The following is a 14808-nucleotide window of genomic DNA, read 5'->3' as shown; positions in this document are numbered from 1 at the left end:
ACACTTCTCCCTCAAACCTCCAGACTCCTTCCTTCATTGTTTTTAATCTTCCTCAACAATGGCTTGATAAAACTGCTGAGAATAACAACTTTATTGTTACCACCAGCTCACTCTATGAGAAAGGGCTGATTCCCTGACAGCCATCCTTACTTGTTAAAGGGCTCAAACCAGTCTCCCACCAGGCCTAACTCCCTGTGCTAACCTGGGTGCAACATTCCTAAACTGCTGGGGCTAAGAGATGCTTGCCGGACCACTCACAGAGACATTACTCCTCACCCCAATTGTCTTAGGGGACAAAGGTGGCTATGTATCTGCTGGCCTAACAGCATGGGTGACTTCTCACCATTCTCTAACATCTTTGCCCAAAAAATACGTTAATGAGAAGTACTACCAGGAAAAGAGGGAATGTGGTGTATCAGCTAAATCAGGAGAACTGGGGACCTAGGCAAATCACTCAGTCTGAGTGCCATGCTGGCAGTACTGGCTAGAGTCTTCTCTCTTGCTCACCTGGTAGAACCGAGGTAGGGCCATGATGCAGTCCATCAGCCTGTGGCGGCCCAGGTTGACGAGCATGATGTTCTGGCCAGTGTTCAGAAAGTGAATCTGCAATGTTATCAACTTAGTGAGCTGATGACAGCGTAGGGCCTGTCTCACACAGAAGTCCTGAGGGACAAGGGTAGAGGGAAAACAAAGACACTCATCTCCCATGTTAATCCTCCAGCAACTGTACTCACCCTTTCTGTCCCTGGTTGGCCCATGAGTCCCCTTTCTCTACCCTAAAAGAGCCCAAGGACAAAATTCCTTCTACAGATATCAAGCCCCAAAGCTGGTCTGGGATAAGACTCTGGTCACCTTGGCATAACTCTCTGCAGCATCCAGCATCAGCGTCAGGGCCTTCAGCAACAGCTGCTTCAGCTTGTGCCCATCTTTGAGGCTTTCCTCTGCAGGGGAAGGAAGGAGACTTGTTGGGTCTGAGACTTAAGGCAGGCTGTTCCCACTCCATTCACAGTGATGGTAGGCTGGAGCGGAAACATCCCAGCTCACGTATGGGGAGGCAGGAATGATGCCTCACTCAGGTGAAGGCTGAGTAAATGCACGTCCTGGGACTCTTAGCTTCATTCTGGAGCAGACTTTAACGTCCCCTTTAGGTCCTTTTCTGAAACATCAAGGAAGGCTCATCCTGGACATCAGTGGATACATGGGTTCCTGGTGGGTAATACCGTGGTTGCAGAGGCTACAGATCCCTAGAGGTATAAGATACCTTCTAAGACCTTCTATCTCATTATCTACCCCACTGGAGCCCCACTACATAACTAATACCCACCCTGGCTTCTAACAGCTAGTCTCGTGGGCTCTTGCCTGCCTTAGCCCTAAAAACCTTCCGTGGCTAGCATCAGTGCCTTGGGGATATGCTGTGACCTCTGCTCACCCCAGGGCTGAGACTCAATCAATTTCAGTTGGATGCAGGCAGCTGCTTCATGGTTCTCGCCTATCTCCCGGCACATGCTGAAACAAAGGGCAATCATGTTGTGCTTCTCACTGTCCCCAGGACGGCAGCGTTTGATGTAGTCAAGAAGGGCTGTCTTCAGGGTGCCACTCTACCCAGGAAGAGAGGGAATACCACAGTCTCAGCCAGGGACCACACAGAAGGCAGGAATGACAGTCCCTTAATTTATACTTAAAGTTCCTTAAAAACTCAAGAAAAAGGAAAATATGAGCAAATCTGAAAAAGAATACAGAAGCTTATGTATGCTGTCCTGAGTACAGGGAAACAGGCATGCTGCTGTGCTCAAGGGAGTGTGACTGGTAAGACATGTCAGAAGTGAGATGCCTTCAAAATGTACATATGCTTTGCTCTTAAAACAATTCCACTTCTAGGAATCAATCCTACAAGAAACAGGCAGAGAAAAGTGCTCAGAGGACAGTAACAAAGATACTGTCAGTAATGAGAAACAATCTAAATGTCTAAAATACAGATAAAATAATGGAATAACATGCAGCCATTAAAACTGATGGTAGAAGACTATCTGGTGATTTGGGAAATACTCATGGTAACACTTACCATTAAGTGCAAAAACAGACTATTTCATATCTGCACAGCCTATGTTTTGTTAAAATATGTAAATATGTATGTATGTGTTTGTTGGTACATGTATAAACTGTCAGCAGGGGCTGTCTCCAGATGGTGGACAGACATGGAGGGCTTTTTTTCTGTGTTGTTCCATTTTCCAAGTGTCTTATATTGAATATGCATTACTTTTGTAATCAGAAAAAAATAAGTTATTAAAAGAATATTTAAATGCAAAAACAAAACTGCCTCAAAAACAACAATTTAAAAAAACCCCACGGGAGGGGGGTCCTGAAGGTGCAACCATGTCCATGATTTGCTTTCCTCCTGATGGCTGGTCTGTCTGCTGACTGGCTCTGCAATGAAGAGATGTTTTTCTGCTTTCTCTCTCAGTCCTGCTTGGCTGGGCCCAAGTTCCCGGGAGCCAAAAGTGCACCTTAGTTTTTAACTCTTCAGAGATGGTATCAGTACAAGTAATGGAGCAGCTCTATGAATGACAGATGGATGACAGAATGCTGAAGACAGACAGGCCCAGAGGCCTGGCAACTAAGGCTTTGCTTCCAAGCCACCTCCTTTCCTGGTGGTTATCATAAATAGCTCCCCAGCTTTCCTGGCACAGCCCTATGCATTTAATTCCTCACTCAGCAACACACCTTCTCATAGTCTCATGAAAACTGCTCCCCTGCTACCTGGGTAGTCACGGAAAGCTCTCAGACACAGCCTCAGCTAGTCAATCCACTTTCAGCTCGGCTTTCAAGGAGGGTTTCTGTTCCTCTTGGAGCAGCCATTCAGGCAGTAGAGACAGAGGACAGAGGCCAAGGTGGAGGCCAAACTCACATTCAACATGTGGCATCTGCCAGCACGGTCACTACTTAGTCTAGTCTAACCCACTGAGTCAACAGTGTACATCTTGGGGAAGTCTCAAATTCCCTCCTTCCATAGCCCAGGGATCCACCCTGATTAGGATTATTCCTGAGAAAATCTGAAACTCTTGACCATGTCATCCTGGAGCTCAGAATGCTTCACACCTACCGGATCCAACTTCTTCCTCATCAGCACTTCGAAGTAGTGCTTTTTATGCAGCAAATCAAATACATATGTCATCTCGTTGTACCTTCCAATGCCAGTGAGGAGACGTACCTGAGGATAGTTGGGGAGGACAGTATTACATCATCATCTGGAATTCTCTGAAACAGACCACTACCCTTACCAGTTTAATTGCTTTCCGATGCCCAGCTCCCGGAGTGATGGGCTAATGGCCAGGCTGCTAGCCTTAGCTCTCCTCCCACTCCTGTCCCTCACTGCAGTCCACTTCTGGAGGAGTCAAAGATGTCAGTCATATGGATACTACTAGCCATTCCCTCTGTTGTCTCTAAATGTGACCACTAAGTGCCGAAGTGCCACTCTTCTGGGCAGGCATGCCTCCTCTTTCTGTCACTCCTTATTAACATGGCCAATGGCTTGCTTAGCCTCTCAGGTCAGCCTCTGGCCCAGAGAATGTGGAAAAATACACGATGCTCGAGTCGTCACCTCATTTCAATTCTGAGCTAAGAGGCAGACCTGAACTTGTTTTGAGGGAATGCAGCTGTCTTAGCCCTCTAGAAAAGCTAATTTCCATGGCAAGGGTGTGTGTCAGCCCTTGAGCATGGCAGATAACCTTTTGCTTTCTGTTCCTTTGGAGCAATCGCTGGTTCTGACAGACTCCGAGAACAAAGGGTTGGGCTGGGTTTGACTGCCCAGCCAACTACCAAGTAGGTAATGGTATCAAAAGGCAAAAGGGCCTGAGGCCACATCAGCTCTGAGGTGAGCCCCAGACTATCTGCTCTTTTCAAAGCTTTCCTGAGGGTGGAAGGTGAGGACTGAGGGGTTTACTTACCACCAGCCCATACTCCTCATTGAGGGCCAAGTGGTTGTCTGTGAGCAGGCGGGCGGCTCGAAGGACTCGGGTGATGCCCTCCATATGGCATGTCAAAGTGAAGCAATGATGGGCCAGGATCAGCAGCTCTGTGGCTAGGTGGGGGGGTGGGGGGGTGGTACAGGCACTCTTAAGACAGGGTTGTAAGTCTTTGGCCAACTACTCTCTAAAGGAGTTGTCTGGAGAGGGCTCTGACAACAGTCCTGTGAGGTCCTTGACTTCAGCAGCTCTAGCTCTGCAACAAGGAGCTCTGGTAGTGCAGTGACTAAGGCATCTGAATGCTAACAAGGTTGGTGGTTCAAACCCATCATCTGCTCCATGGAAGGAAGATGGGACAATCAACTTCTGTAAAGATTTACTGCCTTGGAAACCCAATGGGGGGTCACTGTGAGTCAGAATTGACTCTATGGCAGTGACTTTGGTGTTTTTTTGTTTTTTTTTGTAGTTCTGGGATAGCCCCTGACAATGCCTGAATTACAGGTTTCCCCCCATCTGAAAGTGGAGCATTCCTATGAAAACTCTTGTAAGATAAAATGGTGTTAAGCAAAGAAGTAATTACCATTAATTTGTATGGGAAACATTTTTGAGCATTCCCCAAAAAATAACTTGCCAAATCATATCCAATAACACATAAAGCCTAAAATAACACAACATATAGTAAAAGCAGGAATGATATTATAAACAGACACCCTATGTAAAGTAGAAATAATGTATGTACAGTCTGTTTCCTGCGGAAGGAGCTTGCTGATGCCACTCTTGCTGCTCAGGGTGTGCCCTGCCTCTTTAATGGCTCACTGCAAAACAGACGCTGAAGGCTAGTTTTTTTTTTTTTGCCTTTTTTTCATAAAAGTGAAAATCCTCTTTAGATTTCTTTTGGTTAGCAAAAACAGTTAATAATGCAGGTCTTTTGTAAAAGTGAAGTGGTGTAAAGCAATCTTTTGTAAAGTGGGGATACCTGTATTCTTTCAATGACAGCGCAGAGATTAACTCTATCTTCAAAGACAGTCAGTCACACAGTGACTGTATCTCCAAAAGGTCCAAAAAGTGAGAGCAAGGGACTCTTGCTTTCTAAAGATGGAGAAACTTTCTCTGCAGACAAACTGGTGGAGTTTCCTGTCAACATGAACTGAAGGATACTCTCTGCTTGTAGCTCAATGGAGGACCTCAGGAGCTAATCAAGTGTCATTTGGTGGTTCTGCAATTGCCTTTCTAGATCAATGAAAGATCTGACTGCATACAAATTTAAAACTACTACGCGCTCACAATCCCTGTAAGTACAATAAAAAGACAAACAAAAATATTTCCAATGTTGAGGATATAAAAGAGGTTCTCATCCTTAAGATACGCTGCGCCCTCTGGGCCTTTGCATGTGCAGGAGCCCTCCCCGTCTCCCACTGACTACTGAATGCCCTTGACTTGACTACCGATCCTTCAGGTCCCAGCTTGGATGTTCCCCCAGAAACTTTTCTTGACCTCATCAGTCTGGGTTATTCCTGTGTATTACACTCCTCATTTGGGAGTGTCCAGGACTGCTATTTAACTTGTTCACTGGATCCCAGTGTTCCAAGTACCTAGCACACAGCTGGTACTCTAACTGTTGAACTAGACTTAAAAAAAGATACAGGAGGCTATTTAAAAAATGGAAGTCTTTAACTTCAAAGAATCTCCATTTATTTGTCAGCTAACCCACAGTAAAATGCTTTTTCTGAGCCTATCAAATTTGCAAACTATGATGGGATCCAGGAAATTACATTCAAATGCACACTGCTTAAGTGCAAGTGAAAAGGATTTTTTTTCTGGAGTGAAATTTGGCTATTTATAGAGAGATGCAGATATAGATACCTATTGTGACAGCCTTAAACATAGGCACCCGTCAAATCAGGAATTTATCTGAGGGAAGTAAGCCTGATGTGCACAGAAAGTTGTCTATAAAGATGTTTATCACACTGCTTAAAACAGCAGAAAACTGGAGGCAATCTGAAAGTCTCACAGTAGGTTATAAAAAATTATTTTTGATTATATGAAAGAAAATAATGAAAATTAAAAAATAGTATATAACCATAGGGAGCTCTGGTAGCATAGTGGCTAAGGCACTTGACTGCTAACCAGAGGGCTGGCGGTTCAAACCCACCAGCCACTCCTCGGAAGGAAGGTTGGGAAATCCTACTTCTGTAGTGATACTGCCTCGGAAACCCAAGGAGGGGTCGCTATGAGTCTGGTCCGACTCGATGGCACATAACAACAACAACAAGATATAACCATAACCACTAAAAATGACATTGCAGAAAAATATCTGATAACATAGAAAGATGCTAATGTCAGTATATTAAAACGCACTGCCGTCGAGTCAGATCTGACTCACACCAACCCCTCCTTGGGTTTCCGAGGTGGTATCACTACGAAGTAGATTGCCCAACCTTCCTTCCGAGGGGTGGCTGGTGGGTTTGAACCGCCAGCCTTCTGGTTAGCAGTCAAATGCCTTTAGGCATTATGCCAACAGAGCTCCCAATGTCAGTATATTAATAAAGTAAAAATATTATAAACAATATGCACAATATAATGCCAGCTATGAAATGTAAAACTCTATATACTGGCATAGAAAAAGATCAGAGACACATACTACTGAATGACTATAATGAACGACACACTGTGGAAAGTTAGCAGGCTTGGAAATCACACAGACTAGCTTCACATACCAGCTCTGCCAATAGCTATAAATTAATCAACCTCTGTAAGCCTCAGTTTCCTCACTTCTAAATGGGACAGTAACATCCAGTTGGCAGGGTTATGTAAGAGTAAAATAAGATAAATATATCAAATATTAAAAGGCTGCCTTTTTGTGTGTTATATTTTGGAGTGCTTTTTCATATTTTCTTCTGCAAACTTACAGCTTTCTACCAAGAGCTTACAAACAATGCTGGAGGGGTAGGGATCCAGAGCAGGAACAAGGACCCAAATTGAGTTTGGGAAAGAATGACTCTGGGAGAATTCTTGGAGACTTATTTGGGCCCAAAACACATAAGAAAAGGCCAAAAACTTACTGCAGGACAATTCTCCATGGGGAACGGAGGAAATCTTATCCAACAATTTCATGCCTACTAATGTACGGTCTTGACACAGCATGGTCAGCTGGAGAAATATCTGGCTTTCCTCTGCAGGGTTGAACATCAGCTTATGTCCTGAATAGAAAGATGTGGAGAACGGTGCAGGTTTTGCCATGAGAGAGCTGGGAGGAAGAGGGGAGCCCTTTCCCAGGAGATCCCTGTGCCCTCAGCAGCTCTCCTTCCATTAAGCTCCATGGTCATCTTACAGGACAGCATGAGTTCTTTAGCTCAGAGAAGGGCACAGCTACCAGCATAATCAGAACACAATAAAAAGCAACAAACAAAAGCAATGTGTTCTCCCACCAGCGTAACCAGAAAATGAGGGCACCCTACAGGATGTACATGAGTGTAACTTCGAAATCCTTAATGTCGGGAACCTGAGAATGCTGTCTGAGAGACTGGGGCAGCTTGGGGGCAGACACCTGTTCCCTCTGATGAGGTCAGCAGCTCCCTTGTCACCTCTTCGGCCACCAGTTCAGCCACGGTGTCTGGCTTGAGGCCCTGTGTGCTAATGAAGGCCTGGGCCCGCTTGCATCGGTCTGGCTGCCGAGAGGCCAAGATTGCCCGCAGCACAGCCTCTCCATCCTGAGTGGCGACATCTGCATAGGAACAGCCCAGCTCCTGAGAGGAAGGCAGAGCCAGTCAGCTACTGTTAGGAGCCAGGAAAAAGCTAGCAAAACACAGCCCTTTCTCAAATTGTGTGGACAGACTCCACTGTTTTCTGAGCTTAAAGATCCTCTCTCTGAGCAGGAACCTTAGAAGCAGCAAGTACTATTTTCTAACCCTTTCTATCGCTTCACCAAGGAGCCAAATCCAAGCAAAAGAAGGGCTTGTCTTCAGAAACCATCAGGTGATGTGTTCACCACGAGAGGGCTCTCATGGAACACTGAGCTTTTCAAACGCAATCAAACAGAAGAAATCTAAATAAAAGGCAGAAGCACCTTCCTTATCACTCCCATGGCAGCAACAAAGGTCTAAATTTCCAAAGATGTCTCTAAGCCCTATCCAACACAAAGGGCTTCAGCGCTTGGTTTTCTTTTTCCCGTGTCCTTCCCCTTCCACAGAGTCTACTGTTTTTCTCCCCCAGCCAGCATGAAGCCACACACAAACCCGGCTCCTCTGACTCCCAACTTCAGAGTCATCACATTCCCTTTTAAAATCTGTTTTGGGTTCTCCCATATGGAAAGCTCTGAGCAATCACGATCTCTCACAGCTGGAAAGGCCCCTAATGGTCAAATGATTGTTTACAGATGAAGAACCAGGGCTCACAGTTTCTGGGTGGTGAGCTGCAGCCAAACTCAAATATCCCTGGCACATGACCCAGTGACCACTGTTCCTCAACGGCCTTATGGGTGCCAGCATCTTGGCACGTACTCTACTCTCCGTTCACGCTCGGGACATGGCGATACCCAAAATCCACCTCCAATTTCCTGCTTTCCTCCCTTCCCCACCCTCTGGCGCACATACCTTGGCAAGTTCATACAGACAGAGGACTTGCCGGCAGTAGTTCTTCCCATGGAGGCATTTGCTTGTCAGAGTTTCTAGGTCAGTCACCACTTCATCACTGGGGGGCACCATCACAAAGGACTGACTATCCAAACTTGTAGCTGGAAGCAAATACAAGGCTGAAGGAAGGTGCTAAGGCACCCCCAGCCCTGACTGACCTCTACCTATATGCTCATAGCTCCCTGTATGGTACCCCCATGACTCCCCATAATCTGTGACCACTTCTGACAGGATCCCATTTAATCTGCTTTCATTACCTTCTCCCAGGAAAACCCAGCCCAGGGTACCTCAAAGATTGCACCTGCTATGAAAGATTCAAAGGCTGGCGGTTCAAACCCACCAGCCACTCCTCAGAAGGAAGATGGGGCAATCTACTTCCACAGTGATACTGCCTCGGAAACCAAAGGAGGGGTCGCTATGAGTCAGGTCTGACTCGACAGCACATAACAACAACAACAACAATGGAAGATTCAAGGCCACCTAATGAACACCACTGAGATCAGCGCCAAGATGTCCACCAGACTCTCCTCCACACATACTCACTCCCAATTTCCCTTCATTTCAGTGAAGCACCAGGTCGAGCTGACTGTGTCTCCTCAATCACTGTTTTAGCTCCAGCCTTCCTCACCTGTACCTGAGAGGCTGTCAACTGTCCCCTGCTGCCCACCTCCCCTTTTCCCCAAATCAATCTTCCATATACCCAGTGGGATCTTTAGAAAATGCAAGCCACAAAAACCTAGGATTGTCTCAATAGATGCCTTAGAGTCACATTAAAATGAAAAGCCATTCGTAATTAAAAAAAAATTAAATGTACATAAAGAATTTTAAAATAAATCAGGAAATACCATTTAGTACAATATTCTGCATCCATTAAAAAGAATGAGGTCAATCTGCATGATCTGACAGCGGAAAATGTTGTAGAACAAATAATCTCATTTCTGTAATTAAAAAAGTGTGTGTGTGTAAAAGACATCATTCTGGGGAGTGTGCCAGGGGCAGAAGTGAATGTGTAAATGACTTTCACTTGTTACTTTATGCACTTCTGTACTGTGTGATTTGTTATACTAAGTTTATAATATTTAATTCCCCAGCTTAAAATGCGCTTCAATGGAGTGTAGTGACATTCTTGGTACAGTGGCATATGCACCCTCTACCCTGTCTCTCCCATGCAACTCTAGCATAAAACCTGGACGAATGCATGGAACAGCTGTATGAGGGCTGTGGAAATGAAGAGTAGCAGCTTGACTGGGGAAGAAGACCAGAGTTTGAAGTATCATCAGATCAGCAGTAAATTTACCATCTTGTTTCCCTTGCACTAACACCCCACCCCCACCCCCACATGCAGCCCAGCCTGAATGCAGACGACAGTGCTGAGCTGCGGAGGGAGCTCCCGGAGAAGCGCCCTAGTACAGGCACACCTTGAGGATACTGTGGGTTTGGTTCTGGAGCACCGCAATGAAGCGAATATCCCAATAAAGCGAGTCACAAGAAATTTTTGGTTTCCCAGTGTGTACAAAAGCTATGTTTACACTATATTGTAGTCTATTAACTGCAATAGCGTTATGGAAAAAGTTCAAAATATTGTGAGATTATCAAAATGTAACAGAGACATGAAGTGAACATACGCTGTTGGAAAAATGGTGCCAATAGACTTGTTTGACACAGAATTGCCACAAACCTTCAATTTGTAAAAAAAAAAAAAAAAAACTATCTGTGAAGCACAATAACGTGAAGTGCAATAAAATGAGGTATCCCGTGCCGGCTGAAGTAGCAGAAAAGGGGACTCACCAGGCCCTGGGCTTGCCCCAGCTCCCAAGCAATCCACGTGTGGTGGTAGCAGAGGCTACAAGCACACCTGTCAAGAGCCAGAACTCTGAGTTTTTCTTCTGATTGGAGGAGCTCTGGTCCCAAGAAGGTAGAGTGAAGCACTATTACTTTTTGCTCTGTCCTGTCACTTGGCCAAGAGTTTTCACCAGACACTACAGAGGCCAAAAGGAAGTGGTATATAACCTTTTTAAAGTGCTGAAAGAAAATAACCCATTTTCTATATCTGACAAAAATATCCATCAGGAATGAAGATGAAATAGAGACACATCTGAGATTTCAGATGATGAAAAATTAAGAGGATGGGTTGTAAGCAAACAGCTCTAAAAGAATTACTAAAGGAAATCCTTCAGACAGAAGAAAAAGCAACCAGAAAGAAACCTGAACATCAGGAATGAAGGAAGAACAACAAAAACTATAAACATCTGAGTAAATATAATAGACTATTTGTCTCTTCTTGAGTTTTTAAACATAAATCTTTCAGCTGAAAACAAAAACTATAGCACTGTTTGATGAGGTTTTCAATGTATGTAGATGTCATATAATAAGATAATTAGAACATACAAGGGGAAGGTAAAGTGACCTATATGGTGATAAACAAACAAACAAAAAAAAACCAAACTCACTGCCATCGAGTCGGATCCAACTCATAGTGACCCCTCCTTGGGTTTCTGAGGCAGTATCACTATGGAAGTAGATTGCCCCATCTAAGGTTTCTATATTTCACTTCAGGTGGTAAAATACTGAATCTTGGTTTGAAATGTTAAGAATGTACTGTAATTCCTAAAGCAACCAATTAAAAACACTTATGCAAAGAGGTAAGTAGACACCATAATAAGTAAATTAAATACTAAAAAAAATGTTTAAATAACCCAAAAGAAAGCATGAGAAAAAAGGTTTCCTCAAAAACCACAATTGTGATAGTTGGGATTATGTGTCAACTTGGCTGGACCACAATTCTGAATGGTTTAATCAGTTGTGATGTGGGTTATTCTCATGATGAGATCTGATGTATATGTTTTGAGCAGCCAATCCATTGAAAGGGAGTTTCCCTAGGGATGTGGCCTGCTTCCAATGTATTTATGGATATCCTGTGAAAAAGAGACTTTTCTGTGGATTGGGATCCTACTATGCTGCCTACAACTGTCCGTGAGTGAAAAATCCACCATTCGACCTGGAGATCTTGGATTTGTCATTCGTTGGAGTCAACAGCTGGTATACCGCCTGCCAACCTTGAGCTCGTCAGCCTCTGTAGCTGTGTGAGTCAGGAAAAGCCTCCACCTTGATGTTTGATCCAAGAACTTGGGACCTGTCAGCTTGTGTAAGTGTGTGAGCCATTTTCCTAATTTTTTTTTTTCTCTCTCTGTAAGCTTTACTGGTTTTGCTTCCCTAGAGAACCCAGACTAACGTAACACATTTGGTACTGAGAGAGGGGGGTGCTGTTCTGACAGATACCTAAAATGTGGACACAGGAGTGGAGTGCATCCTTGACCCGAGACCCTGGCAGAGAGACCCTGACTTATGGCATAAGAGATGGCAGGAGCAGAGCCAAAAGACCAGCATGAGAGATGGCGGAAACAGAACAGAGAGATCAGCATGAGAGACGGCAGTAGCAGAGCCCAGAGACCAGCATGAGATAGGACAGCCTTACCAGCCCACAAAGGAGAAAGCTGGATGCCACTAGGTAGGCGGCTTCGTGGTGGAGTGGGTTGCCTTTGGGTGTTAATTGGTAGAAGAGACTGGCATGAAATAGAGTAGCAGGTTGGCTGGCCCACAGAACAAGAAAGCTGAGTGCTTCTGAGGCAGCAGATTGCCGGCAGAGTGGGTTGCATTAATTGGCAGAAGCTGAGAGACCAAGGAGACAGGAGGCAGAGCTGCCTCAGCCTGAAGGGTAGGGCCATGGCCTTTGGGGGTGGAACCACCACAACCCCTATGTTCAAAGAGTCAGACCTTCACCAACTTGGTTCTGGAGTGTGGGGCTGCTCGTTCACGTGAGCCAGTGGGATGGAGCCATAGCCGCTGAGCAAGAGTGAGGGGACAGGGCTGCCATGCCCAAGAGGGAGAGGAATGGGCCGCCAGGCCAAGGAGGTGAGGCCACCATTCAGAAACTAGGGGACTGGACCCACACAGTGAAGGAGATCTGTACAGGTGCCACCCACTGAAGATCCGTACAGCTGTCAAGTTGACAAGGGGTGGAACTGTGGTAGTTAAGTTTGTGTGTCAACTTGGCTGGGCCTGGTTTAGTGGCTGGGCAGCTGGATGCAGTATTCCCCATGATGAGACTAGTATTTAACTTCATGGTGGAATCTACTGTGAGCAGCTGATTAAGGCAGCCCTTAGGGATGTGGTCTGCTTCCTGTATATAAGGAGAAGCCTTTGGGAACAGTCTCCAGCTGATGGCACGCTTGAACCCTGCATGTAGCCATGTTGTTGTTCAGCAGGCTGCCATGCTCTGCCGATCTTGGGATTTGCAATGGACTTCAATGGCCTGCTGTGTGGTTTGGTAACATTGGGACTGTGCCTTTTTACCTGTCAAACCTTGGCCTTGTCAGCCTCAGCAGCCAGCAGCTGAGTGAAGAGAAGCCTCCAGCTTCAATGGGCTGGGAGCAGAGGCAGAGCTAAAGCCCAAGGCTGAGGGGCTTTCACCCAACCCCTAGAGTCTGGCATTTGAACTCAGACTTAAAGCCTCCAAATTTTAAGACTAAACTCCTGTGTGTTAAAGCCATCCCATTTGTGGTATATTCCTGTCAGAGCAGTACTAGGTAACCAAAACAACAACCAACCAAAATTCACTGAAGATAAAATACATATACTGAATAGTTCTATAATTATTAAAGAAACTGAATTTGAAGTTAAAAACCTTCTGAAAAAGCTATCTCCTGGCTCAGAAGGTTTTACTGGTAAATTCTACTAAACATTTAAAGAAGAAATAACATCAACTCTGCACTACATCTTCCAGAAAAATAGAAGAGGGAATGAATGTTTCGCAGCTCCGTTTATGAATCTAACATTACTGACACAAAAACCAAAGACACTGCAAAAAAGGGAAAGTATAGATCAGTATCATATGAACGCAGATTTAAAAATCCTCAGCAAAATTTTAACAAACTGAATCCAGCAATATATGTTTTTTTTCAAATGTACTACAATCAAGTGAGGTCTATCCTGGGACTCCAAGTCTGGTTCAGTAATCAAAAATCAATGTAAACCATCATGACAATAGTATAAAATGGAAAAACTATATAATCAGATAAATGGATACAGAAAACCATCTGACAAAAATTCTACATCCATTCTCGATAAAAATTCTCAGCAAACTAGGAATAGAAGGATTGATATCCTCGGCATTAGTGAGCTGAAATGGTTTTGGCCATTTTGAATCAGATAACCATATGATCTACTACGCCGAGAATGACAGTTTGAAGAGGAATGGCGTGGCATTCATCATCACAAAGGATGTTTCAAGATCTGTTCTGAAGTACAGTGCTGTCAGTGATAGGATAATATCCATAAGCCTACAAGGAAAACCCATTAATACTACTATTATTCAAATTTATGCACCAAGCACCAAAGCCAAATATGAGGAAATTGAAGATTTTTATCAACCTCTGCGGTCTGAAATTGACCAAATGTGCAATCAAGATGTGTTAATGATCACTGGTGACTGGGATGCAAAAGTTGGAAACAAAGAAGAATCTCCAGTAGTCGGAAAATTTGGCCTTGGTGACAGATAAAATTTTGCAAGACCAACAACTTATTCATTGCAAATACCTTTTTTTCAACAACACAAATGGCAGCTATACACACGGACTTTGCAAGATGGAGTACACAGGAATCATATTGACTACATCGGTGGCAAGAGCCAATGGAAAAGCTCAGTATCTTCAGCCAAAACAGGGCCAGGAGCTGACTGTAGAACAGACTATCATCTGCTCATATGCAAGTTCAACTTGAAGTTGAAGACAATTAAAACAAGCCCATGAGAGCCAAAATATGACCTTGAATATATCCCTCCTGAATTTGGAGACCATCTAAGGAATAGATGTGATATACTGAACACCACTGACCAAAAACCAGAAGAACTGTGGGATGACATCAAGAACATCATCCATGAAGAAAGCAAGAGGTCATTAAAAACACAAGAAAAGAAGAAAAGACCAAAATGGATGTCAGAAGAGACTCTGAAACTTGCCCTTGAATGGAGAGTAGCTAAAGCAAATGGAAGAAACGACAAAATGAAAGAGCTGAACAGAAGTTTCAAAGAGCAGCTCGAGCAGACAAAGCCAATTACTATCATGAAATGTACAAAGACCTAGAGTTAAAAAACCAAAAGGGAAGAACATGCTCAGCATTTCTCAAGCTGAAAGAACTGAGGAAAAAATTTAAGCCTT

At 44.4% G+C, this 14808-nt stretch overlaps 1 protein-coding gene across 1 annotated transcript in view; it reads right to left on the bottom strand.

The window, feature by feature from the left end:
* Nucleotides 1–14808, bottom strand: part of SPG11 (SPG11 vesicle trafficking associated, spatacsin) — an 85084-nt gene that overhangs the window by 949 nt on the left and 69327 nt on the right. The window contains exons 31-38 of the mRNA XM_007935232.1: nucleotides 8555–8694; nucleotides 7510–7708; nucleotides 7025–7162; nucleotides 3945–4078; nucleotides 3101–3208; nucleotides 1430–1598; nucleotides 853–941; nucleotides 508–663 (exon numbers count right to left, since the gene is read on the bottom strand). Of these exons, the coding sequence (XP_007933423.1) occupies nucleotides 508–663; nucleotides 853–941; nucleotides 1430–1598; nucleotides 3101–3208; nucleotides 3945–4078; nucleotides 7025–7162; nucleotides 7510–7708; nucleotides 8555–8694 (1133 nt within the window). The remainder of the gene's footprint in view (nucleotides 1–507; nucleotides 664–852; nucleotides 942–1429; nucleotides 1599–3100; nucleotides 3209–3944; nucleotides 4079–7024; nucleotides 7163–7509; nucleotides 7709–8554; nucleotides 8695–14808) is intronic.

This window comes from Orycteropus afer, unplaced genomic scaffold, assembly GCF_000298275.1.
Source record: "Orycteropus afer afer isolate SDZICR_OR568_19922 unplaced genomic scaffold, OryAfe1.0 scaffold00026, whole genome shotgun sequence".
Lineage (NCBI taxonomy): Eukaryota > Metazoa > Chordata > Mammalia > Tubulidentata > Orycteropodidae > Orycteropus > Orycteropus afer.
Note: the sequence above shows the minus strand (reverse complement) of the source record. Positions and strands in the feature narration are given on the sequence as shown.